Raw genomic sequence first — 25,714 nt, forward strand, 5'->3', positions numbered from 1 at the left:
AATAAGATAACATTAGTAAAGCACTTTGCATATCTTAAAGGCTGATATCATTGCTCAGTATTATACAAATGCTAGGTATTTTTATTGATTTCTTTTGTTTTAAAGTCACCTCTATTTTCCCCTTTTCTCTTCCCAGGTCAAAAAATTAGGGAGGGGGAACCCAGTACTTGGGCTGCCTTAGGAATGAATAATAATGATAATGATAGTAAGAGGTGACATTTATATGGTGCCAAGAACTATGCAAAACCCTTTACAAATATGATCTCAATTGAATGTCCCAACAACCCAGGAAAGGAGGTGCTATTTTTATCCCCATTTAGGATAGGAGAAAAACTAGTCAAATAGAAGTTAAACGACTTGCCCAGGGTCACGTAGTAAGTGGCTGAGTTCACATTCGAACTCAGGTCTTCCCGACTTCAGGCCCAGTGCTCTAGCTATTGTGTCACTTAGCTGTCCCAGAGAGGTGAAGCTTCTAGGAATAAAGAAGTGATGATGGCCCTGCTATCATGACTTCTGCTCTGTTCAGTCCCTGTTGTGTTCATTTCTGTGCACCAAGGATGGACATTCACGAGCCAGAGAGTGTTCTGAGGACCGGGATGGAGAAGAGACTCAAGGTGGTGCTATGTGAATAGATTGGGGTACTGGGAAAGTTTTGCCAAAAGCAGCAGTGCTCCAAGTGTTCTTGAGGGGCCTTTAGGGGTCTTGAGTCCCTTTAAGGGGGGTTCTGGGGTTCTGCAAGATTGAAACTACTTTCATCACAATACTAAGATGTTTTCCTTTCTCATACGCTAGCTAGAGAGCAAACCAATAAACAAAAGCTCTTGGGTATCATCCATAATTTCTACAAGTGTAAAGGGGACCAGAGACCAAAAAGGTTAAGAATCATAGGCTCAGAGAAGCAGCTGTGGAGGGTCCACAGTCCCTGTGTTCCAGCATTCAAAGGGATCTTACACAGAAGAGAGTTTACATTTGTTTTGCTCTAGAACTGGAAGGGACCTTAGCAGCCATTGAATAAAACCCCCTCAAATGACAAGTGAGGAAATGGAGCCCCTCAAAGTAAAGTAACATGCCAAGGGTCATGGAGTTAGCAAGTGTCTGAGGCAGGATTTGAACCCAGGGTTTCCTGAGTCCCAGGGCAGTGCCCTCTCCTCTAAATCATGTCACCTTTCTGATAGAATCAGGAGCAATGGGTACAAATCTCAAAAGGCAAATTTAGGGTCAATGGCAAGAAGTCTTGCTAACAGTGCCCTAGGGTAGAAAGGTTGTCCCTTGAGAGGTGGTGAGCTCTCCATCACATAATGTCTTCAGGCAGAGCCTGGATATATAAAAGGAGGGACTTGACTTCTGAGGTCTCTATGTAGCATCTTTAGATACTATGAATCCTGACCATGACCCTATAATGCCTGCTTTGACAGAGGAATTTATTTTTGTTGTTTCTAAGCCGCCATCTTGACTTTGACCCTAATCCCACTTTGAAACAGAAACAAGATGGCCCCCATTGAAGAAGGAATACTGGTTTGGACATGTGTTAGACTAGAGAAGGACTAACCTGGGCTCCAGGAAATTGTTAAAAAAAATCGAATGATTGTATTCCACAATGATTTGTTTCCTTTGTAATTCTGGGTATTCTATTTTATAAAAAAGTCATATTCTGTGGAGGGAGTTATAGGTTTACTAGACTGCCCAACAGTGCCCATGACACCATAACAGTTAAGAACATCTTGATTAAGTGGCCACTGGGTTTTCCAATGATGGGCTGATTAAGAGCTCCAACCTTGGATGGAGAGTGGGTTGAATGGAGGCTTCATGGGAGAGGGAGAAGGTTGGTTGATTGTCCTGGGCTTTGGGTGGTTGGACTTTTGGGTGAAACCATCTCAGATTCTCTCAATCTCATCCCTACAATGGGTGGCCTTTTATTTCCTTAAAGTGATAAAGCAAGGAAGGAAGGAATAAGGGAATGGCCTTTAGACTCCATCAAATCAGGAAGCATTAATTAAGCCCCTCCTGTTTGCCAGACAGTGTTCTAAGAGTTGAGTGCTCCCCGTCATTCTATTACTTGGCAACTGTGGAACGTTGGGCTTCAGTTTCCTCATCTACAAAATGAGATGGTCAGATTTGAGGGTTACCAAGGGCTTTTTCTAGCTCTAAGTCCCTGAGCCTATAATGACTATAATTCTGCAGTGCTTGGGAGGATTTGGAGGCACTTACTAGCTGGATGCCCCTTGTCAGATCACTTTTCTCAACTCTAAAATGGGGATAAAAGCAGCATTTACCTTGAAGAGTTGTTGGGGAGGGTCAGATGTAAAATAATTGTAAAGCACTTAGCACAGTGCCTGGCACATAGTAGGTGCTATGTAAATGTTTATCCCTTCCTTTTTTTCTTCTTTGACAAATGTTCCCCATAGGTGCTGAGTGCCCTTGTATATAATTTTTGTTTTTTAGACCCAATTTGTGATTTCATTGACAGAGGGAGCTCCCAGTGGGGAAATTCCCTCTAGTAGTGCAGGTCATAGGATCATTGATGTAGAGCTGAAAAGGACCTTCAGGTTCATTTAATCCATCCCCCTGACATGAAAGGTGAGGAAATCGAGCCCTAGAGAACTCTGTTAAATGACTTAATAAAAAAATCCTGTCTTCTGTCTTAGAGTACAAGTATAGGTTCTAAGGCAGAAGAGCAGTAAGGTTCAGGAAATGGGGATTAAGTGACTTGTCCAGGATCACACAGCTAGGATGTATCTGAGGTCAGATTTGAATCCAGGACATCCTATCTCTAGGCCTGGCTCTTTATCCACAGAGCCATCTAGGTGCCCCTAAATGACTTTTTAAAAGCCACACAGCTGACAAGTGTCAGTGGCAGGATTTGAATTCATGTCTGCAAAAGAGACTCTCAAGTTCCATTCTTTATCTCAGTGCAAGAGTGTGTTGGGGAATAACGTATAAGAAGACTGGAAAGGGAGGAGGGGGCTGGGTTGCAAAAGGCTTTGAATGTCAGATAGAAGAAGTTTTGTATTTGTTCCTAAAGGCCATAGAGAATCATCAGTTTATTGATTTAGGGAGGGTGACATGGCCAGAATTCTGCTTTCAGAAAATCAGTTTGGTGACTGGATAGAAGGTGGCCTGGAGTGGGGAGAGACCGGAGGCAGGCCAGACCCATTGGAAGCTCTTTCAATAATCGAGGTTTTGGAGGTGTCAGAGGAGAGAAGGGGATGTATTGGAGAGGTGCTACAGGGGTGAAATGGATGGGCTATGGTGACAGCTTGGATCTGGGGTGGGTGCTCGAGAGAATGAGGAATCCAGGATGACTCCTAGGTTGGGAGCCTGAGGGACCTGGAGGAGGATAGTGTTGGCCTCAGCAGTGAGAGGGAAGTTTGGAGATGGGGAGGGTTTAGAGGGAAGGATGATCAGTCCAGTTTTGGAAATGGTGAGCTTAAGATGTTTATCAGACATTCAGTCTGAGATATCTGAAAGGCATTTGGAGAATGAGACTAGAAATCAGCAGAGAAGTTAAGGCAGGAAAGGTAAATCTGAGAATCATCAGCATAGGAAGGATAATTAAATTCCTGGAAGCTGATGAGATTACCAAGTGAAGTAGTATAAATGCAGAAGAGAAGAGGGCACAGGACAGAGCCCAGTTGGACAACTACAGTTAGGGGGCATGATCTGGAGGAGGATCCAGCAAAGGAGACAGAGAAGGAGCAGTCAGATAGGCAGGAGGAGAACCAGGAGAGAATGGTGTCCTGAAAACCTAGAGCGAAGAGAGTATCCAGGAGAAGAAGGTGATCAACAGTGTCAAAGGCTGCAGAGAGTTCCAGAAGAATGAGGAGAGAGAAAAGGTCATTGGATTTGGCAACTAAAAGATCATTGGTCACTCTGGAGAGAGCACTTCCCATGGAATGAGATTGGAAGCTTGATTATAAGATTAAGAAGAGAGAGGAGAGAAAGTGGAGGGGTCTCTACAAAGGGCAGAAGGTATCTAGGATAAGAGCAGGGATGGAAGGGTTTTTTGAGAAGCTTTTTGAGGGTGGAGGAAACTTGGGCATTTTTGTAGGTAGTAGAGAAGAAGCCAGTAGACAGGAAGGGTTTGAAAATAAATGATGGAGTGAGGATGACAGATGGGGCAATCCACTGGGGGGCAGGGATGGGATATAATGGAGTCGATTGTGCCAGTACAGTGACTTGCCTGGATAAGAGAAATGAGGCCAGTTCTGTGTGAGGCTGGTATGATGGAGGTCATATTGATAGAAGGCATACGAGTGGTAGAAGATGAGGAAGAAGGAAGCAGAGGAGTCTCACAGCAAATGACCTCAATTTTTTTCCCTGGAAAATATGAGGGAAGATTCTCAGCTGAGACAGTTGGGGCCAATGGGGGCCATGGGAGATTTGAGGAGGGATGAAAAGATTTGGAAGAACTGCTGTGGAGGATAAAAGAGTGAATCAAAAAGGGAGGTATAGTAACAGGATTGCCTAGCAGCAGTGAGGGTCCATTTTATAGAGATTTATAACATAAATTTGTAGTGGACCCAATCAGAACAATTGTCTGATTTTCTCCATCTTTGTACAAGTAGCATACATGCAGATGGTGGGCAGTGGTAATGATCCAAGACTGAACTAAGGCTTGGCAAGGTGCAATTGTGAAAGGGGTTAGGGACATGACGGGGCCAGTGTTGAGATAAATGGTGTTCACCAAGAGTCAAGATTCAGAGAAGAGGAGAGAGCTGATAGTGCAGGAGATGGCCTGGGAGGGAAATGGATTGAGGGAGTGGTATGGATGAAGAATAGGGCTTGGTGTAAGAAGATGGAGAGGTGAAAAATCAATAGTTTGTGGTCAGATAAGAGGTTCAGAATTCCTAAACGTAGATTTGGTGCATTTCTGGGTGATGGCAAGATCAAGGGTTTGACTGTCTTTCTTTGTGGCTAAGATGGGGTGAAGGAGTAGCTCTTGGGGAAGTGAGTAGACTGAGGAACTAAGTAGGGAGGATGTTTGAGGGAGAATTAATATGTCTGCCCCAAATCCTTAGTGTGAGGATAGGAATTGGGGAGGAGAGAAGAATTGTGAGCCATGGACCAAAGTCATTGAAGAAGAAAGGGGAATGATCTTAAGATGTATAGACAAGAGCTAGCAGGATTTTGATTGGGTAGTAATTATGAATTACATGGACCTCAGAGGAGGTTAAGTTACTGATAGAGTGATGGAGGTAGGGAGAAGACCTAGAAGTGGCAACGGGGAACAACTTTCCCTCCTTGACCAATATAAAAAAATACGGTCAATACTGGAAAGGGTGGTCAGGGAGGCTGTGCCGTTAGAGGGGAGCCAGATCTCAGTGACTGCTAAAAGATGGATGGAGCAGAAGAGGAAATGATTTAGGTTCAAGGAACATTTATTGCCTATGGAACAGGAATTCCAGAGGGCACCGTGAAAGGGCTGGGTAGCATTTGGATGGGACTTTGGAGTGAGAGGAAGGATTGAGAGGAATGTGAGTAAAGAATTGAGTGATGAGGGAGGAGGAATAAGGTTTGCAAGATGACCTCCAAGGGGTCAGAACCATGGAGAGGGGTGGGGTAGGACCAGCCGGGAGTCTGTTGATCACTGAATGGATGGCACGACTCCTCTTCTTGGAGGAGGATGGAGATCAGACAGGACACAGGAGCAGCACAGGATGGAAGGCTCACGGTCAGAGGGGAGGTCCTGTCTCACTTCTCCTCTTCCCTCCGAAGGCTGGAGATTAGGCAGGAGACGGCGCAGCAGGAGATGGAAGTCCCGCTCCCTACCGACTTTCTGTCCCTCTTGCCCTACAGTGTCTCGTGACCCAGGGGAGGGATTGGCACCTGTAGAGGCACAAGGGAGGCGAGGACTTGGTAGTAGGTTGAGGGCCCTTCTATCTTGCAGTACTGAACCAGCTGGAAGAACTTTTGAGTGACATGAAGGCTGATGTCACCCGCCTGCCCTCCATGTTGTCCCGGATCCCGCCTGTGGCCGCTCGCCTGCAGATGTCGGAACGCAGCATCCTGAGCCGCTTGACAAACCGAGCCGGAGACCCCACCGTCCAGCAGGTCAGGCTGGCCCAGCTGGGCCTGGAACCTTCCCCCAGGGCTCCATGCCCCCAGCTCGGGCCCAGGAGTTTTCTTCCCAGACGCTCCCTCTTTCCCATCCCTCACTCTGGTCGTTCCCACCCCCTCCATCGTGGGGAGCCAGGCTAACCTGCCTGCAGGGTGAGGTTCTGGGTGGAGAAGGGAGAGAGGCCGCATTGAAACCTCAGTCCTCGCCCTCCAGGGTTCTTTCGGCTCCTCCCAGATGTACAACAACAACTTTGGGCCAAACTTCCGGGGTCCTGGACCAGGCGGGATTGTCAACTACAGCCAGATGCCCCTCGGCCCCTATGTGACTGGTAGGTTGGACGTATCTAGCCCATCCTAATGGAGAATTTTTAAGCGGCAAATTTCAGGGGACCACAAACAAAGCCAAAGGACAGTAGGCAAGCCAGATGTTTTCTTTCTTATCAATAGATATTTAGCCGTTTCCAAGATTTTCCTCTGTTGCAGTTCTCATTTCCAACTGAGGTAAGGTGACCCTTATTTCTCTCTGCTAACCACATTCTATGGTTCCATCCTCCAGGGGTTATGGTTTTCTTTAGGTCTTCCATCCAAAGGGACAGCCAGTTCTGCTCCAGATAGAGTCCAGGAGGCCAAAGGGATCTAGAGTTTCTCTTATCACCATTAGAGCCAGAAGGAAACTTAGGAAGGGTCATCCGGTTGAACTTCCTTATTTTTCACAGAGAAGGAAACCGAGTTCCAGAGACACGATATGACTTCTCCAGGGTTACAGGGAGTGAACAGCAGAGCTTGAGATTTAAATTCAGGTCCCAGGATCCTAGATTTAGAATTGCAAAGGACATGAGAGGCAATCCTGTCCAATGATCTTATTTTACAGAGAAGGAAACTGAGGTCCATGGAGCTTAAGTGACTCGTCCAACATAAATGACCAGAATCAGAATTTGAACTCGGGTCCTCTGATCTCAAAAGCAAAAATACTCTTTTGACTATCTCATACTGCTTCAGTGTTCTTAAACCTTGTGTGTCCTTTTGTGAGCCTCCCTCCCACTAAGTATTCCTCATCTGTGTCCCACTGTGTCTATCTCCAGCCTCCCCCTCTTTCCTTTTACCCTCCTTGTTATCTAGTGGGTCTTTTTTTGGAGGATCTTAATCCTGAGACCTGCTAGTGCTTGCTAGAAATACCTGAGCCACGAAGCTCACCTTCTCCCTATTGCCATGGTTTGCCGACATCTTTGTGCCTTTCCTCTCCCTATTGCCATGGTTTGCCGACATCTTTGTGCCTTTCCTGAGAGAAGGGCAGATGTACAAATGGAAGCTGGCTGGTGACATCTCTTGCAGGAAGGTTGGCAGGGATGCCCCTAGGCCAGGTCTCCAAGGGTGTCCCAAGTCTTCAAGGCATTGGCTCTTCCTGGAGACCCAAAGCTTGGGTGTGGAACCCATTGGGACTTTGAGGCACCACAATGTAGGTGTTAACTGAGAAAGCCAACTGTCTTCTTACCTTCTCCTGCCCAGCTTAAGTCAAGTCAAGAAACATTTATTCAGCTCTTACTGTGTGGTTAAGACCCTGTCCAGGCTCTACCAAGAGTTAAAAATATCGAAACATAAAACTATTATGATCATATTATATTAATTATATTGAACTGGATAGAGATCCAGCTTTGGAGCCAGGCAGTCTTGCATTCTAGTCCTGCCCTTGTGTGATCCTGGATAGATAATATACCTCCTTTGGGCCCCCAAGCAACCCTATGAAGGACCCTAAGTTGTGGAGAAGGTGCCAATCTGATTAGTAGAAGGGGTTTCCTCATCTGTAAGTCCCCTACGGCTGGGACGGCACAGTGCAGTAACTGTTTCTCTTATAAAGTCTCGTTGGGACCTAGGACAGCATCTGCCACAGGGTCCTCATTTAAACACTAGCTGATGACCCCACTTAGAACTGGCCACGAGCAAGCATCTGTTAAAAGTGGCTACCATGTACCCGTCACTGGGAAAATTATTAAAGCCTACTATGTGCCAGCCACTGTGCTGGGCAGTGGGACAGAGATGAAAAGTCTTTTCCCTTCCCCGGATCATTCTGACTAGATATCCTTAATTATAAAATTCCATTTTCAACTATAATCCAACGATAATAAACTTCAAATCCAACTATAAAATTTGGTTCCATTCAAATCCCAATTTCTCCCTCTTCCACACTTCTTTATCTTGAACCTTTCCCACATTTTTCCTCCATGCCTTGATACTTTGTTCCTGTACGACCTTGTCCCGTCACCACTCTGGGCCTTAGTCTCCTCATCTGTAGAATGGGTAGGTTGGACTAGATGATGATAATAATAGCTAGCATTATTATGACACTTAATTATATTACTATTACTATATATAATTTAGTTGATTATTTATCATGGCACACATTTTCTCTCATTTGATGCCTCTAGGGTCCCACCTAAATCGCTGTCTATGTAAAGTCTACTTTCTTCATTTTCTCCTCTAGAATTTTATTATGGCTGTGCTGCTCTCTGAGGTTTTGTTTTGGCCTTGGGCACATTGCCTGGTTGGGACTTTATTGAACCAGGTCTTGGTCTGCTAAGTTTGGGGCCAAGATGGTGCTCTGTTCAGTTTTGTAGCCCACCACTTGAGGGTGCTTGGAAAAGTGATTCTGGGGAGGATGCTTTGGTGCCTAGCTATGATGCAGCAGGCAAGGCTTCTTGGAGCTCAGTGTTGGTTTGTGATGGGCACACAGGGCAGATAGGGCATCAGTGCCACATCTCGCAGGCTAGGAGCTGGAGGGAAAGGCAGGTCCTTCATGACACACCAAATCCAGCCCTCATCAGATGCTGTTGTGTTAAGAAACATTTCTTGGGGAGCTCTGAATGAAGTAGTTAAGTAATCAACCAGCTGGTTGTTTGTCTGTGACTCTGTGTGCCTGTTCGTGTCTGTCTCTGTGTTGAGATGTAATCTGCCAACAATCCACCACTGCTCGCTTAGACTCATCATGTCCTGCCTCCATTTGTCCACATGGATGGGGGCTCATACTATTCGCCTTCATTTTGTCTTTCACCCACCCAAACCCACCATGGATTCTGGGAGAGTTCAATTCTGTGGAAAAGGGTGGGGGGTCTGCAGACCATGTGGGAAGAAGAGGTGGTTTGTGGGTGGGGATAGGGATGGGGATGGCTAGGAGCCATCCTCCAGGCAGGAGGGAGCAGAATTCATGTTGTTCTCTTTCTTCTCTGGGCTGCCAATCTTTGTCAAGCCTGGGTGTCTCCAATGGCTCATGGTGTCATGGTTGGTTGAATTCAAATCCTACCTCTGACACTTGCAACCTATGTGACTCTAGGAAAGACCGCCAATCTTTCTGAGCTTCAGTCTTATTGTCTAGAAAAGAGGGATAACAAGTCTGTTACATCCCACCTCTAAGAGTTGTGAGCTCTCTGACCCTAGTAATGACCTGAATCTCTCTCAGTTCATCTAGAAAATGATCATCATGGAGGGCTGCTGTAAGGTTCCAATGAGATAGTGCATGGAAAGTCTTTTAAATGTCAGTTATTATCGTGAAGTTGAGCTCAGATCAGAAACACCTCCATTGTTTCACTTTCTGCCCAGAAAGAAAGGAGTAGGTGGAAATCCTCTTCCTTCCTCCTTTTTCATCCTGAGTGATACAAGTTTGAGAGGTAAAAAGGAGACCGAGGCTATCCCAGGCACTTTGGGGGCAGTCGTTCTTCTGTTACATAGTGATTTAAGGTTGGCCAAGGAGTTCATACCTGTGATCTCATTTGATCCTTGCCCAGTCCTGTGGATCCCTGCAAATATTCCACACTCCATACCCTTCCTTCCCTCCCCAAGAAAACATATCCAGAGATTTGGAAGGGATCTACCAATCATCACTCAGCTAGAAAAGGGGACAGGATTTGAATGCAGGCCTTCTGCACCAAGATATTATGGTCTTTTCCTAGGACACTATTCAGCCTCTAAGCTTTAACTCCTCTCTGGCTGGAATAGAGACACTGGGGGCCTGAGGGCACCCAACCATCCTGAGTAAGGAACAACTAGAGATCTCTGTTGGAAAGTTGGCAGAGGCAAGGTGAGAGGGATATCTTGCCTCTTGGGGCAATGGATAGTTCTTACTCTCTGGGTCTCTGGAGCCCGAATAAATGCTCTCTTGAGACTTAAAAGTCAAGGCCTCATCTCTTCATCCATCCACCCATCCATCCATCCATCCATCCATCCATCCATCCATCTCTGTTCATCTGTCTGTTCATCTATCTATCTATCTATCTATCTATCTATCTATCTATCTATCTATCTATCTATCATATATCTCTATAATTTTATCTGTCTATCTATCCATCTATTACCTATCTGTCTATCTATCCATCCACTCATCTATCTATCCATCTATTTATCATTCTATCTATGCACCCATCCATCTATCCATTCATTCATCTATCTACCCATCTATCTATCTGCCCATCTATCTGCCCATCTATCTATCTATCTATCTATCTATCTATCTATCTATCTATCTATCTATCTATCTATCTATCTATCTATCTTCCTATTAATCTACCCCATCTATCCACCCATATATTTAGCTTTCTTTCTGTCTATTAGTCCACCTATTGATTTATTCATTTATCTACCCTATAGTGATGAACTAGTTCAACTTCTCATTTTATGAGGAGGCGTAGACCCAGAGAGGGGAAGGGACTTATCTATGGTCAGGAAGCCACTTCACAATATAATAGATTTTGCTGGACTTCTGTGAATACAACCCCCTCATTTTAGAAAGAGGAAGGAATTTGACCTGAGTCACCCAGGTAGTAAGTGTCTGAATTGGGATCATCTAAGAATGGTCTTCTGAGACCAACCACTAAGTGTGGTCAGCTCTGATTTGGGGACCCCCCTCCAAAGTCATCTCTTCAGAAGCCAGAAAAGCTGAGGAGTTGGCAGAGAGCAGTGGGGGGGATTGGGGATAGTTAACCCCTCCCTCTCTGTGTCCTTACAGCCACGCCCACTGGGCCACCTGCCAGCCACCCCGAAAGAAAAGGAGCTGACTCCCTTAAAGATGGTGCTGCTTTGGGACGAAAGGGGAAACTCAGTGATGTCATCTGCATTGAAGACTAAGTCCTAGCCCTAACGGGCCAGATGTCCAGAAGTGCCACCATGTCATATCTCAAGTGTTCTTCAAAAAAAAAAAAAGAAAAAAGAAAAAAGAAAGAAAAAAAGGAAAAAAAGAAAAAAGAAAAAACAAAGAGCAACTTAAAAAAACCCAACCCATTTCCAGAACTTCTTAGAAGGGATTCCATTTATTTGTACATCTTTTGCACTTTCTTATTGAAGACTCGAAGAGTTTGTCTTGATAAAAGTTGAATGAATTATGAAGGATTATAATGTTAACAGTATTTATGTCTCTGTTTTTATCAACATGCATAAAGTCAAGAGGGAAACCTCGCTGGAGCCCCCATTTCTAGACTTGTGAACCCTCACCTACCAGTTAAGACAAGGCTCAATGGTCTTGTGTAGCCTCCTGTTTGCCTCCTGATTCTTCTCACCATAACTGTGTTTGAGCAGCTGCATGCACCGTCTGCCCACTTCTGCTCCTGCCTGTCCTCCCAGCACCACCTCAGGCCAAAGGGACCCATCTTTTGGACCACAGGCTATGGGGCAGGTGCTGGGCCCAGCCTTCTGGTCTCTCCAGCTGAGTTTTGGCCTGGTTTGATGTCTTTTCTTGGCCACCATGAGGACCTGCTCTTGGGACAGGGCTAGTTGTATGCTTCTTGCTATTTTCTGCAAACTCTCCCTCCTGCCAGTAGCCCAGAGGCAGCTTGGTATAGCTTGAGCTCTGCCTGAAAATGCTCTACTGCAAGAATGCTGCTGGAGACAGGGTTCAGATAACCAGATCCGGCCAGGTCTGAGGATAAAGGTATTGATTCCTTAGTCCAAAGTCTATTCCCATCCTGGCTCATGGAGCCTGCCTCATATACCATGGTTCATCATAGTGATACTTGGAGCCACTCTAATGGGTGGTGGAGAATCAGAGAATAGGGGCTCAGGCTGTAGGATCTTGGGATAAGATGTTCCTGGTGAGGGAAGAGGAGATTGCTTGGGTCCAAGGTAAAGAGTGTGGAGAGACACCATTTTCCTCTGATGTTGCTAGAAGGTTAGTGTTAACTGCTCTACTAGGTCAAGGTTGGTTTTAGTCATCTTTAAGTATCTAAAGAGTTGTCAGTTGGAATAGGGGATAGACTTATTCTGTTGGGTTCCAGTGGGCAGAAATTAGGAATAATGAGAGCTTTCAAAATGGCAGATCCTAACAGTTGCCCTTCCTTGGATGTCTTTGTTGCTAGACAACCATTTGTTGGAAATTTCATATAGGGCATTATGGTCAAATATGAGTTGAGCTAGATGGCTAGCAGAGGCCCAGGAGAGGGGGGTGGGGAATTGTAAAATTCTCTGAATCTAGGAAGGAGTAGGGGCTTTGGTGGGTCAAGGAATCTTCAGGTGGGGTAACAATAACAAAGCTTCTCATTGGCTTACAATAGTTTGGATGTTGGTCTGTTTTAAGGCAGGGGGGACACACTAGATGACTTCTCCAGATCCTTTCCATCCTGAGGGGTGGAAAACTTTCTAACTCCAAAAGGTCCTTTTCTGCCCCTTTCAGCCACCAAAGTCTTTACTTAGGAAAGGGCTCTGGCTTGCATCTTCTTGTTTCCCAGTTGCTACCATATTTTCTCAAGATTAATTGAATCTCTCTTTCTGCAAGAGAAAGGAAGGGGGAGGACCCTATAGGGCTGGATACTAGTGCTTACCGAGGAGAAGAGGAGTAGTGAACATCAGAGCTGATCGTTGGCCTTGTTTCTAGAGACCTCTCCTTGGGACGAACTGAGGGGATCAATTACACTTCTGTTCAAGCATGGAGAGGGGCCACAACAGCAACAGCAGGTTCTTATTAAGTGGTTTTTGTGTTCCAGGCATTGTACTAGGTACTGGGAATACAAATACATACATAAAACAATCCATGTTCTCAAGGAGCCCACATTCTTATTAGAATGGATATAGCTTGCTTGTAGGGTGTCAGCTTGGCATAATGGAAAAGGGTCATGTCTGTTGCTGCTGTGTCCTAGAACAGGTGATGTGCCTCATTTCTAGGCCTGGCTCTTTGGTCTTCTCCTTTGTAATATGAGGGGGTTCAACTCAATGATCTTCAAAGCCTCTTCTAAATGCTCCCATTCCAGATCAAAGCCTATACTAGGATAGCACATGTGGGTGTAGGAGACTTCCCTCCCCTTCTCCCCTTGTTTGAATTAAAAGTAGAAGCTGCAAGAGCACTGGATTAGGGGGAAGCATTTCAAATTTAGGCAAAGACTTGAAAAATTACAGTATGTGAAGCAGATAAATCAATCTTGGCTACCTAAAATGGCAGAATATGGGATGAAGAGGCCATTTTAAGTCCATAGTGGTTCATTGTATGCCTTTTCCATAAGTGTTGTGTTCTCTTTAGTAGCACTTCCTCCCTTGAATTCATCCTTGGCTCAGGCTGATAGGTGAGTGTGCACGTGTGTGTGTGTGTGTGTGTGTGTGTGTGTGTGTGTGTGTGTGTGTTGAGTGTGTTGATGCCTGCTGCAAGATCACTCTACCCTGATCTTCCATGAACAATTTTCTTCCTTGGTCAAGCATTAAATGTAACCCTTTTCCCATCATCCTCTGGAGCAGAGCTCTTGCTAGAGGACTGAAAGTTGCCCAGTGATGTGAGATGACTATATCATCTGCTCTCTTCAGACCAATGCCCTGGCTTCTGTTCATGAAGTCTTTGGAAAATAACGTGAAGTGTTAAAAAACCATTGGCGCCATGTTGGTTTGGCACTACAACCCATGTTGGGTTGTCCACTACTTTCCATCCAAGAGGAGTAAACTGCCTTTGCCAAGGGTGACCCCTGTCACTTTATTCACTCAATGAATGAGTAATTGATGGCTTTCTCAATCAGTATTGCTGCTAATGTATTCTTTTCTCTTTCCTCCCTCTCTCTTTCCATCCCTATCTGCTTTTGCTTTGCCTAGAGTCTTCTTAGTCATCCCTTTGTTCTGTGAGGACCTTAGGGTTCCTCCCCTTCATTGGAACCAGGTATCTACCCTGGTCCTAGAAGGGACCCTGTGGGCTGTGATCACCAATGACCACATTCTTTTCCCTGACCAGTATTTGGTCAGCTACATCTTTTGGGGATGCCTGAATAGACTAGATCTGAAGAGCCTTTTCATTTTAAATAAGGAAGCAAAGTCATCATCTGTCCAAAGCAGAGAGAGGAGAATTAGCTTTTGAACTATCTACTTGGGTCCTTTTCAAGTTCCCATGCAGGCAGAGCAGAGTTTGCAAACCCCAGGTCCTGTGTGGTGTGGTTAGAAGCCCATCTAGGGTTTGACCCTGAGCAAAATCCCTTCCCTCAATTTCCTCTTCTTCAAAATGAGGGGGGTTGGCCTCAGTGGCTTCTTGTGGTTCTTTCCAGTTCTAAATCTATATACGCTTCTGTGATGTTTCTTTCATGGTGTTATTATTTAAATCAATGAAGTCTTGTGCTTCTCTAAGGCCTTGGGGCTGAGTATCTTGGAAGGCTCTATTGACACCACGTGTGTGTCTGTTTTGTCAGGCTGTGATAGCTATTTTTGGATCTAGGGAAAGTCAAACCAGATACATCCTCCTTGCTCTCCCAGTGTATTCCATGTTTCTATTGGTCCTTCCCTTCTTCCCATGCCAATCTATCTCAATGGACCATAAATGGATACAATTAAAAAAATCTTGCTTAATCATTATGTTTGGGAAGAATCTCCCTATCTCTTTGCTCTTCCATATTGTCCTTTATTAGTGACTTGGCTGGTTGTGTCCCCTGGAGATTGTGACCAAGTGCCAGGCTTATTGAGCAGACCTGGGAGACTCAGACTTGAAGGGGGTAGGCCACCCCTAATCCCTTGGGCATCACCTTCCCATGCCCTCAGGGTGTTCATTCTGATTAGGCAGGGAGGGAGAGAGATTCCTTTCTCTCCCATCCCTAAATTGGAGTTTCTTAACGACATAAAAGGCATATCACAGCTTGAATGAAGAGGATCTGAGTAGGAATGAAGGGACAAATGAAAAAGTGCTTGGCATAGTGGATAGAGAGCTGGCCTGGAAGCCAGGAACAACTGGGTTCAAGTCTCATCTCGGATAACACGGGTGAGCCCCGGGCAAGTCACTTCAACTTGAAGACTTGCAATTTGTGACAGTCATAGTCAAGAGAGCTCCCTGTGTTAATAAAATCTAAGGCTTGTCTTGGTCCCTATCTTAAGCATCTCTTATGTGCTAGATACTGTGCTAGCTTCTAGGGATACAAATACAAAAAGGAGGCAGTTCTCATCCTCAATTAGCTCCCATTTTAATAGGGGGGAGCTAGTATGGGGAGCAGTAGAGACTGAAGCATGCTTTGGAGAAATGGGGTCTGAAGAACGAGGATTGATGGGTCTGTCCAGTCTGGGGAAGTGTTTGTTTCCGGCTGAAAGGAGAGGAAGAACTTGGATGGGCAGAGCTCCTAGGAAGCCAAAGGATGGGCAGAGCCCTGGGAAGTCCAAGCTGTGTGAAGGTGCCAGGAAAAGTAGCTGACATCTGGACTTCTCTGGTCTTCTCTGCCTTAGCTGAGCAAAAGAGCCCCAAACTTTGTGCCAAGCCGGGATGTTGCCAAGGCCGTGGGGCAACATGACTGCACCATAAGTTCTCCTTCTAAAGCATATTTTGTCGAGGAAATTGGCAACCCTCATGTTTTATGTAACCTGATGTTTACAGCCCAAAGTCATTAAGTTTTTGTGTTGAGAAATTTGTCTTAATTTCTAGATTTTTTTTAAGGGAAAAAAGTATTTTTTTAGGTACGATAACTCACAATGGATTTGCGGGTGTACGTGTTTGTACTTGTGTATGATATAAGCTCGTGGAGTAAGTAGTGATTTGAGACCTGGACCTTCCTCCTCCCCTCGGCCTTGGAGCTGTTCACCCGAGACTGGTTGGCCAAAGCCCTGGTGTCTGGAAGCTGACCCAACACCCTTAGCTTAGGAATCTGTTGAGGTCTATGCTTCCTTCCCAAGGAACCTTGACTCCCTCTTCCACTGTGTCACCTGGGGCAGCCAGTGTTCAGAAGACTGTTCCTTGGTCAAGTGGTTTTTTTTTCTTTCTTCTTCTTTTATTTTGAACACCAAAAGCTTCATTCCTGATGAAGTTTGGGCATCCCATATCTGGGCCTGTGTGGATGCTGGTGGGGTGGGATCGGGCAGGTTCTCTACCCACGACCGTGCAGCTCAGAGCTCCTATGGTGATCTTGCTGCCATGATTCCACAAATGTTCTGTTTGCTATCCTTGGTGCACAGCGACCAGGCCTTTTGTCGGAGGGTTGACAGATACTGTAGCCAACACAATCACATCGACTTTGTACTCTGTGTGTATTTGTTTTTGTTTTCTGTGTTTTAAATAAAGCCTTTGAGAAAGGAATAAATCAAGAGTTTGGCCAAGTATCTCAATGACATGGGGAAAAGCCCCCAGGGTTCTCTCTGGGGAAGTGAGGATGGATCATGCCAAATGGGTCCATCTCTGGTTCTTCTTTCTCTCATTCCCCACCAAAGGATATGGGCTGGATTTATTTTGCACCAGACAAATGGCACAAAATATTTCTTTAATTCGGTTATGGGAGGGTGGTAGAGGGATTAAGGAGGCTGCTCCTGGGTAAGCTGGGGAAAAGAAGCTGCCAACTGGTAGGTTTCTATATTAACTAATCTTGCTATATAGTTTGTTAAATAGGTAAACTCATTTATTTCTATGTTGTCTTAAGACTGAAAATATTCTTAGCACTCCTCAAGATTTAGTGCCCTAGGATCAAGCCCTGATCACCTCACCTTAGTTACAGTGCTGGATTTGTCTCAGCCCAATGTGACAAAGAGTATAAGGAGATAAAACAACGTTGTCTGGTGTTATGGAGGGACACACAGAATAGACGAGTCTGGGTCTTGAGCAAAAAGTAGATAACTGAAAACATAGGGGCACCTCCAGCCCCAACAAAAAGCTACAACTTTTTTGGTCCTGGGTGTGTGGTTGGAGACATGTCTTCTTCCTAGGAAGGTAAGAGCCACATCATGAATGCTTGGTCAGTGTAGACTTGCTGAGCTCTATAGGCTGAATTGACTGGTGAAGTGGGAGGGGGCTGGGGTGGGGGGACACATCCACAAAAGGTCTACCAGGGTCCCTGAGGCCAGAGGCAGCTGTTGCTTTGGAGTGAGGACAGGAGATGAGTCAGACAGTTCTGGATCCTCTCTATTTTCTGGGCTGGGATGCAGGTGGTTTTCCTTTTGACTCTCATCCCAGGGGGTGAGAATAAGGAACTATCTCCTTCCTCCCTTCCCCTCATCCCCAACTCCAGGGAGGCGGCTTAGAGCTCAGATTCTTGGGGAAACTAGGAGCCAGGAGCCAGAGAGAGCAGTAAATAAGGCTTATATTTTATTGTCATTCCATAAATACAATGGCTGTATCTCGGTCTGAATCTTCACTTAGAAGTGCGAAGTTATAAGGACATTTTGCCTATCTAGGATATGCAGTTAGCTTAGAAACCACGGTCATATATGTCTGCATGTACACATCCCTACAGACATATGCACACGCATGTAACATAGATATAAAACCCCCAACCCAAGAAAAATAAAAGCACATTATTTACATGACACGAATTGAACAGAAGATGGGCATGAGCTCCTCTTGTTACCTGGGAGACGGAGGCTTTGAGAGGAGGCTTCATTGTAAGTGATGGCGAGCAGGAGCCCATGGATACCCTTCACTTGGTGATTGGAGAGCAATGGAAAGCTGGACCCCAGCCCCGGCCACCCATTCCACTTGGGGCATAGGTCAACTCTACTCAACTGGCTCTCTGATTTTTCCATTGGACCCTGATTCTGAAGCTCTTAATCGGGGATCCATGAGCCCTGCAATTTCACGGGGCCCATCCACGTTGCTGACATCTTTACTCCAGCATCACTGGTTTCCTTTGTCATCTTATGCATTTTATTTTTCGCATTTAAAAAGCTGATTCTGAGAAGGGATCCAGAGGTGTCCCCAGACCGCCACTGATAAGGTTCAGGACACACGGAAAAAAGACAAAAATTCTCTGATCGAATGGCTTTTGGGAAAGATGATTGGTTTAGGTTCAGACACTCTGAATGGGTTTTTAAAAAAAATTTTGTCACTTGAACTCTGGACAACATTAATAATATGCACCCTGGGTTGGAGGAAAGAGAAAGACCCAGAGGGTGGAGCTAGCAAGGCTGGTAGAGGATTCTCCCTCCCAACCTCTTCTCCCTCAAGCCTTTCTGGGGCCAGACCTCTTCTCTGACTCTCACACTCGCCACCTGATGGAGTGTTCAGAAGGGCAGCCAGATCTCTTTCCTGACTCTCACGCTCCCCACCTGATGGAGTGTATGGAGGGGGCATGCCCTAGATCCTAGCTGGATTGAGGGAATGGCCAGGACTACACTGCAGTCCCTCTTCCCCATGGCTTGCCTCTCCCCCAGCACTCTTTTCTCCATTGGCCCTTTGGCCATCTTTAAGGGGGAGGCAAGGAACAGGGCCAGTTCCTGTATGTATTGCGTATCTCCACCTCTAGGCTCAGCACTGTAGTTTGAAGAGTTGGAAAGAGCCATCCCATCCCCGAATCTGGACCCATAAAGCAAAAAACACTGCAGGAGACATGTTCTCTATGCCTGACCACTTCTGGGCTTTATGAATGGGGATATTTAGTGGTGTTGATGTTCTGCACCAATAAATATTCCATATTCAATACTGTATCTTCCAGAAATCAGACTCCCATCCATAACTGGGGTCAGAGCTATGAGACATTCTTAGGGTGTTGGCTACCTCATCCTGTCCTGGCATCCTCCTCTAGATCCTCCCTGCCTCCTCCCGGTGTCCATTCTGGAGCCTTGCTTCTTCCTGTCTACACTGGCCTGCTTTTAAAACCTCTTGAGGAGGGTGGTGAGGGCGCCCTTCCTGGCACTCAGCACCTGGGCACATGGCTGGGTATCTGAGTTGCTAACAGAGAGGCTCAGGACTATTCCTGTTGCCATGGTACCAGCAGGAGGCACCCTCCTTCCCACCTTGAGGCCTGTGATGTTCTTGTTAATGCACAACAGACACCATTTGGTAAAATGACTAGGAAACTAGAGGATCTGGATTCTAATCCTGCCTCTAACACTATGTGACATTGCCTAAATCACTTTGGCCTTCTGGGTCTCAGTTTTTTATCTGAAAAGGAGTTTTATTGAACCCACTGAAATCAAAGGGGTTAACTTAGACCAGGGGTTCTGAACTTGGTCCCAGGAACTTAAAAAAACTGATCACTATGTCAGAATAAGTGGTTTCTCTTGTAATCCCATGCATTTGATTTTATGCACTGGAAGGAGACCATAAGCTTTAGCACATTGCCCAAGGGCTCCATGGCATCAGATGGCCTGGTTGGCTTCTAAGGTCCTTCCCAGCTCTAAATCCGGTGCATCCTTTTAGATATGAGCTGGCCACTCGCATTTCTTCCAATTCTCTATTTCTACTGGTGATACATCCAATGCGCACTGGGCTCCCCTGGGGTTTTTCATCAGTTCTTATGTTTTTGAGCCACTACTGAAGGTCTCCTGGGACTTCCATATTCTCTCATCTTTTCATTGAACCTATTGGCAGCCAGGAACCAAGCTGGGGGTCCTTCCTGGCTCAAGCTCCTGCTGTAGCGCCCATGTTAGCATCAAGCTTTGGCCAAGCTGGATGGAGGCATGCCCATTTGTCTGGGTAAGCAGGAGGCTCTCCTTCCTGGCAAGGGGACCTTCTCAGGAAGAAAGATTACCTTCTGCAGAACCAGGAGACATATTTAGGCTCAATGAAAGGAATAAGTTGGGAGGTGGTGGGAGGTTCTTGATGACTACTTGTTGGGTTAGGTTCTTCCTCATCTGCCCAAGTCACTTCCAACTCTGAGATTCTATGGGTCCAGGCTGGTCAGTAAAAGGAAGCAGAGATGGCTTCCTCCTGAGAACAGTGAAAGGTCTGGGTTTGCCCACAGAGGAGGTCAGCCTCCCCTGGCCTGGAGAACCCATCATGGGCCACAATGGGTGCTGCTGCTTTTTCAAGTCATCAAGTCACTGAATCAATGGAGCATCAGTGGTGGAAGGGACGTGCACATGCTTAGTTTTACAAAGGAGGGAATAGGGCCTGAAGGGTTAAGGGACCCTTGACAAGGATCATTAGCCCCTACCTGCCCTGAAGCCTGTGGGGTACACAGGGAAGTCTGTGGCACCACATAAAGACATTAGAGCTTGTGATGCTAGAATCCAGGCCCTCTCAGTAGCATCATTCATGCTGATTCCATCCTTTGCAGCCCTGATCACCTTGGGAAGCCAGGATGGTGCAAGCCCAGAGAACCACCCTCTGTGCTGGGCTGGCCTCACATTTCTGTGCCCCAAGACATGTTTCATTCTTTGTTTTTGTATCTCCAGCACCCAGCATTGTGCCTGACACATGGGAGATGTTCAATAAATGCTTGTTGATTGACTGGTTTAACTGATGGACACAGCTAATTGGGGTACCCCGTGTACCCCGGATAAGCTCCCTCATTGTGCTTGACCCTTCGGGGAAGAACTAGGAGCAATGTTTGAGAGAGGTCACTCCTGGCTCAGACACTGGCAGCTTCTCTGGCAGAGCTGGCACCGAGGCTGTCTTACCACAGGCACTACTCCCTGCTCAGTACCACCTTTCCGCCACTTTCCTGGGGACTCATTCTAATCATTGGGTGATGGATGGGGTGGGCAAGGCAGGGGCTTCTCTTACAAGACAGACTTAACTAAGAGTGCCTGTTAGCTTCATAGAGACTCTAGTCTGGCCTCCTTTTTGCCCATCCTCCTAAAATCTCACTGCTTGATATGGTGCTTGACAGAGCGGGCATTTTATAACGCTTTGGCCAGCAGAGGAGCTCCCAGTGATTTCTGATATTGGTTCTCTCTCTAGAGATTCTCTTTCTTGTGCTCCCTTTCCTTTTCCTACTCTAGGAGGAAGCCTTCATAGCTTGTGGGTTGGGATCAGCTCCTCAGGAGATGCTGGGATAGTCTGTTGAGGGAGGGATCAAGGGCTAGACTCTCCTGTTCCTGGGCAAATTTCAACCAGGTGCCAGTGGAATGTCTGGATTTTCATGAGCTCACGTGGTTTGGTTCACACCAGTTACCACGGGCAACATCGCTACCTTGTGGCGGCTCCTTCTGGCCTTTGGGTAATTTCTGGGAATACCAGCTTCTCAGAAACAAAGGAGGGATGGATGTACTCCAGACACAGAGAACACCCCCAAAGCCACTGGCCATTAAGGGCTGGGGAGGGGAAGAAAGATACAGCTGGAGAGGGAATGTGATTTCCTATCGTCCTCTTCTCAGAATTTCAGGACACGCTGTGGCTCTTCCCCCATCTGATGACTGGGGGATGGGTAAAATCAGCCCTGTGTACGTTTCCTGGGTGGCCCAGGAAGGCCTGCCATGTTTCCTTTGAGATTTGGATTTCTGGTGCACTGTGAGTGTACGTGTATGTATATATGTGTATGTTTTGCCTTGAGAGTGGGGGTTGCCTTGGGAGAACTCACCCTCTGGCCAAAGTCTCAAAGGCAGAATGGAGTCACATTCGTGAACCCCAAGGTTTATCCTTCTGAGAGAGAGCTGGGTTGCTGCCTGTCTGGATTTCTAGCCACTCTGCTCTGGGCCAGGTCATTGGAGGAGATTAAAAAGTGCCAGGTGTCCTGCTGGGGTCTCTGGAAGCACACTGAGGGACAGGATTCGGGAGCAGGTGGCTACCTTGGAGAATATAAGAAAGAAGGGCTGACAAGGCTTTTTTAGGAATTCATCTATTGATGGGGAGGCCAGGGGGTCAGTTTGGTGTGGAGGAAGAGAGTATGGCATTGTGGAAAGAGCCTGGAAGAGTGAGAGGACTGGGGTCATCCCTCTTGTGTCCCTTTACCTCGTTGGGCCTCAGTGTTCTCATCTGTAAAAGGGGGTTGAGCTAGAGGACCTCTAAGGATCCTTCTAAGTATTTTTTTAAACGTGTACCACCTGTCTTTGTATCAGTTCTAAGACAGAAGAGTGGCAAAGGTTAGGCAGTTGAGGTTAGGGGACTTGCCCAGAGTGACACATCTAGGAAGTATGAAGCCAGATTGGGAACCAGGTCCTCTTGACTCTAGGCCTGGCACTCTATCCACTGTGCTACCTAGCTGCCCCACCATCTTCTACTTCATAAAAGCCCATGTCTCAGACTTTCCCTCTTGGGGCATTATCCAGTTATCCCAAGTTGTCCTTTAGTCTCACAAAGGAGAATGGGATGCTGTCAGTTTTGGGGAAGGACACTTCTGGGGTGGCCATTCTTTCCTGCTATTCTGGCAATGTGGCTGCTGGGTTTCTTTTTGAGACTCTCCCTCTGGTATGATGTGTGGAAAACCAGGGCCTCCTTCCTAAACAGGGGGCCGTACTAAAAGCACTCCTTAAGTTCCATTTTCATTTCCCAGCTGTCCCTGGATCCACTCTGACTTTTTCTGGGCCATTGGGGAAAGCAGAGATGTACCTTTAAACTAAACTCCAGGGTCAGATACAAGGAGATCTCTGTATCTTTCTAGAATCTCAAATGAAGCCTGAAGCCTACAAATAAGGAAGAGCATGGGACAGTCATGGAGGCTGTGGTGGGGGAGGCAAGAAGAGGGAAAGTATTCTTTGAGCAAACCCTCCAATCCTGGGCCGGTGTTCTGCTGAGAAACCAAGAATGGACAGCTACCACCGAGAAAAGGTTGACGGCAACCTGTACTAGCTGGGGAGTGAAGGGAGGGGATATTCTGGAGGCTTCCTTATTGCTCATCTGGTCAACACAGACATCCATGGCTACCATGAAAAACTGCATTCTCGAAATACATTGTGTGTATGTTTAAACAGAAAAACAACAAAGTACTTCCAAACACACATGGATGGGGGCTTCTCCAAGTAGAACTCACCACATCTCTGATCAGACAACAGAAACCAGTTCTAGATTAGGTCTGTTCAGGGAGCTTTGTCTGGATGAGGCAGAAGAGGAGGAGGAGGAGGAGGAAGGGGGAACCTTGATTGCCTTTTTCCAAGAGGATGAGCTGAGCAGAGACAGCCTGTCGGGGCGGAGAGCACGTTGGGGGAGCCTTCCTCACCTGGACTGTTTCTTGAGCACGAAATAAACTTTATTATAGTAAAGCAGCGTTATGTGGTCTCACAGCAACATCTGAAAGATCTTCCCTGGGACATCTCGACACATATTCTTGGATGCAAAAGCACATTGCCTTGCTTCAATAACAGCTTAAGCAAACGAACAGGAGACTAGGTAGGAGGGGAAAAGTAACTGTCCAAGCAGATCCGGGTGGGAAGGGAGGGAGGAAGGGAGGGTTAGGATCGGTAATCCTTTTTGCTGTAGGGTTTATTGCCCAAAATACTATCAATCTCATGGATGATGGAAGACGACAATTTGGGAAGAACCTGCAAAGACAAACAGCCTGTGGGTCATGGGTGGCCGGGGGCTTGCTGGAATCTTCCAGTATTCCTCCTATTGGTCTGTGGAATCGGTACCCAATCTATGTGACCGAGAAGTAGCAAAGGGAAACTTGGTCTTGGCATTTGAGAAAGTTTGGGGGGCCTGGAGGAAGGGAGACTCTTAGGAGGCAGCCGGGAGGGACGAAAGCCTTTGGCCAGTGTTTGTACCCCCTGCTCCTCCCTACTGTACCCCACCCCCCCAGGGTGAACACCCAGGACCCATGAGAGGTGCCACTTGCTGCTGGGAATAAAATGGCCTAGAATTTCAACCCAGATCAGAGACAGGACACGGAGTCTGTGCAAAGAGCTCCCCGAGAGTGTCCAGTAAGAGTCCACTCCCAGCTTCGTGATCATGGGGTTGTTAGAGCGCTCAGCGCTTACAGCATGCCAGGCACGGACATCGGCTACCTCGGCATGGCCATGGTGGGCTCCAGGGCTAGCCAATGAGAGGATTCCCTGCAGCTGGAAGGAGAGCAGGCTGCAGAGAGGCTTCTAAGTTAAGCCTTGAGATGGCCCTGCTGCCTCAGTGGAGAGCTCCCCCAGCCTGAGCCTCTGGGAAACCCTGCCCTGGGACAGGTAGTTGGGGGCTTGTGGGCACCGAGGGAAGGTGGAGCTGCCACTGGCCCCGGGAGGCTGTCCTCAGCCTCCCCCCATGCAGCAGGGCCTCACCTGTATCGCACCAATGTTCTCCATTAGCTGGTCCGCATTAGAAGCACCTAGCAACACGGAGCTGACGCCCTCGTTCCGCAGACACCAGGCTAGGGCGAAGAGGAGAAAAAGTTCCATTCAACAGGCATCTATTAGGTACCTACTGGGCCAGGCTATGGAGGCAGAAGGACAAAACCAAAATGGTCCCTGCCCTCAAGGAGCTTACGTTCCATGGGGAGGAAACACCGTACACTGCCTCGTACGGCCATCTTTTTGTTAGCTGCCCAGACTGTGCTCTGGAATGAGGACTCGGTTTCCAGAACTGTCCTGGCGCTCTTTAGCCTGGCTGGTCAGTGGTGCATCCTTTCAGGCACATCTCAGCCATGTTTCCCCTTTACTCCCTATGCCCTGGCCATCTTTCTGCTGTGTTTCCTCAAAGCCCTGGCCCCCTTCCCCACCCCCTTCCAGGGATCAAATCAGCTCTGCCATTGCTCCACATGGGTTCCATTTATTGGTCATGGAATTTTCAGGACCAAAACACCATTCCCTGGCCATTGCTTTTTCTTTTAAAACCCTTGCCTTCTGCCTTAGGGTTGATACCACCTATTAGTACCAAGGTGGAACATCCGTAATGGCTACGTAATGGGGGTTAGGTAACTTGGCAGGCAGTGATTGAGGCCACATAGGAACCCAGGACTTCCTGTCTTCAGGTCCGGGTCTCTATGCACTGAGCCACCTAGCTGCCCAGAAAAGTTCCTTTTTTTTTGTCTCCTATTATCAAAAATGTCTTTGAGGGCTGAGGTTGTCTTTTCTTTTGTTCCCCATCTCTAACCCTTAGCACAGTACATGGTAAATGCTGAATAAACTTTTTTCCTTCCTTCCTTCCTTCCTTCCTTCCTTCCTTCCTTCCTTCCTTCCTTCCTTCCTTCCTTCCTTCCTTCCTTCCTTCCTTCCTTCCTTCCTTCCTTCCTTCCTTCCTTCCTTCCTTCCTTCCTTCCTTCCTTCCTTCCTTCCTTCCTTCTTTCCTCTCCCTCTCATCCTTCCTTCCTTCCTTTTTCTTTTTCTTTTTTTGTTTGTTACTTCCTTTTTCCCTTCCTTCCAAGGGCTCTGGGTGGTATTGTACATAGAATGCTGTGCTAAGGGTCAGGAAGACCTGAGTTCAAATCTATGCCAGTCCCTTTCTAGCTTGTGACCTTAGGTAAGTCATTTTAATCTGCCTTCCTCAGTTTCCTCATCTGCAAAATGGAGATAATAATAGATCCCACCTCTCAGGGTTTTGTTAGGCTCAAATGAGATAATATTTGTAAAGCATTTAGCACAATGCCTGGCACATAGTAGGTGCTTAATAGATGCTTGTTCCTTTCTCTTCCCTCCTTCCTCATTAAATATATACAAAAGAGATATGCAGCAA

At 46.7% G+C, this 25,714-nt stretch overlaps 2 protein-coding genes across 19 annotated transcripts in view; one reads left to right on the forward strand and one right to left on the reverse strand.

Moving 5' to 3' along the window:
• The window catches only part of LOC100026490 (chromodomain-helicase-DNA-binding protein 5), a 63,117-nt gene extending 46,564 nt beyond the window's left edge, over nucleotides 1-16,553 (forward strand). For 4 of the 7 annotated variants that reach the window (XM_056795934.1, XM_056795931.1, XM_056795932.1 and 1 more), the window contains 3 exons: nucleotides 5,888-6,051; nucleotides 6,272-6,386; nucleotides 11,051-16,553. In XM_056795934.1, coding sequence (XP_056651912.1) covers nucleotides 5,888-6,051; nucleotides 6,272-6,386; nucleotides 11,051-11,169 — 398 coding nt within the window. In that variant the 3' untranslated portion in view covers nucleotides 11,170-16,553. Of the gene's footprint in view, nucleotides 1-5,887; nucleotides 6,052-6,271; nucleotides 6,387-6,504; nucleotides 6,559-11,050 lie in introns of all 7 variants that reach the window. The other 3 variants (XM_056795937.1, XM_056795936.1, XM_056795933.1) reach the window with 2 other exon arrangements.
• Nucleotides 16,554-17,525: 972 nt separating this feature from the next.
• Nucleotides 17,526-25,714, reverse strand: part of KCNAB2 (potassium voltage-gated channel subfamily A regulatory beta subunit 2) — a 193,722-nt gene continuing 185,533 nt past the window's right edge. For all 12 annotated transcript variants that reach the window (XM_056795948.1, XM_056795945.1, XM_056795947.1 and 9 more), the window contains 2 exons: nucleotides 24,325-24,413; nucleotides 17,526-23,601 (listed from right to left, as the gene is read on the reverse strand). In XM_056795948.1, the coding sequence (XP_056651926.1) occupies nucleotides 23,512-23,601; nucleotides 24,325-24,413 (179 nt within the window). In that variant the 3' untranslated portion in view covers nucleotides 17,526-23,511. The remainder of the gene's footprint in view (nucleotides 23,602-24,324; nucleotides 24,414-25,714) is intronic.

The sequence above is a fragment of the Monodelphis domestica genome, chromosome 4 (assembly GCF_027887165.1).
Source record: "Monodelphis domestica isolate mMonDom1 chromosome 4, mMonDom1.pri, whole genome shotgun sequence".
NCBI classification, from domain to species: Eukaryota; Metazoa; Chordata; class Mammalia; order Didelphimorphia; family Didelphidae; genus Monodelphis; species Monodelphis domestica.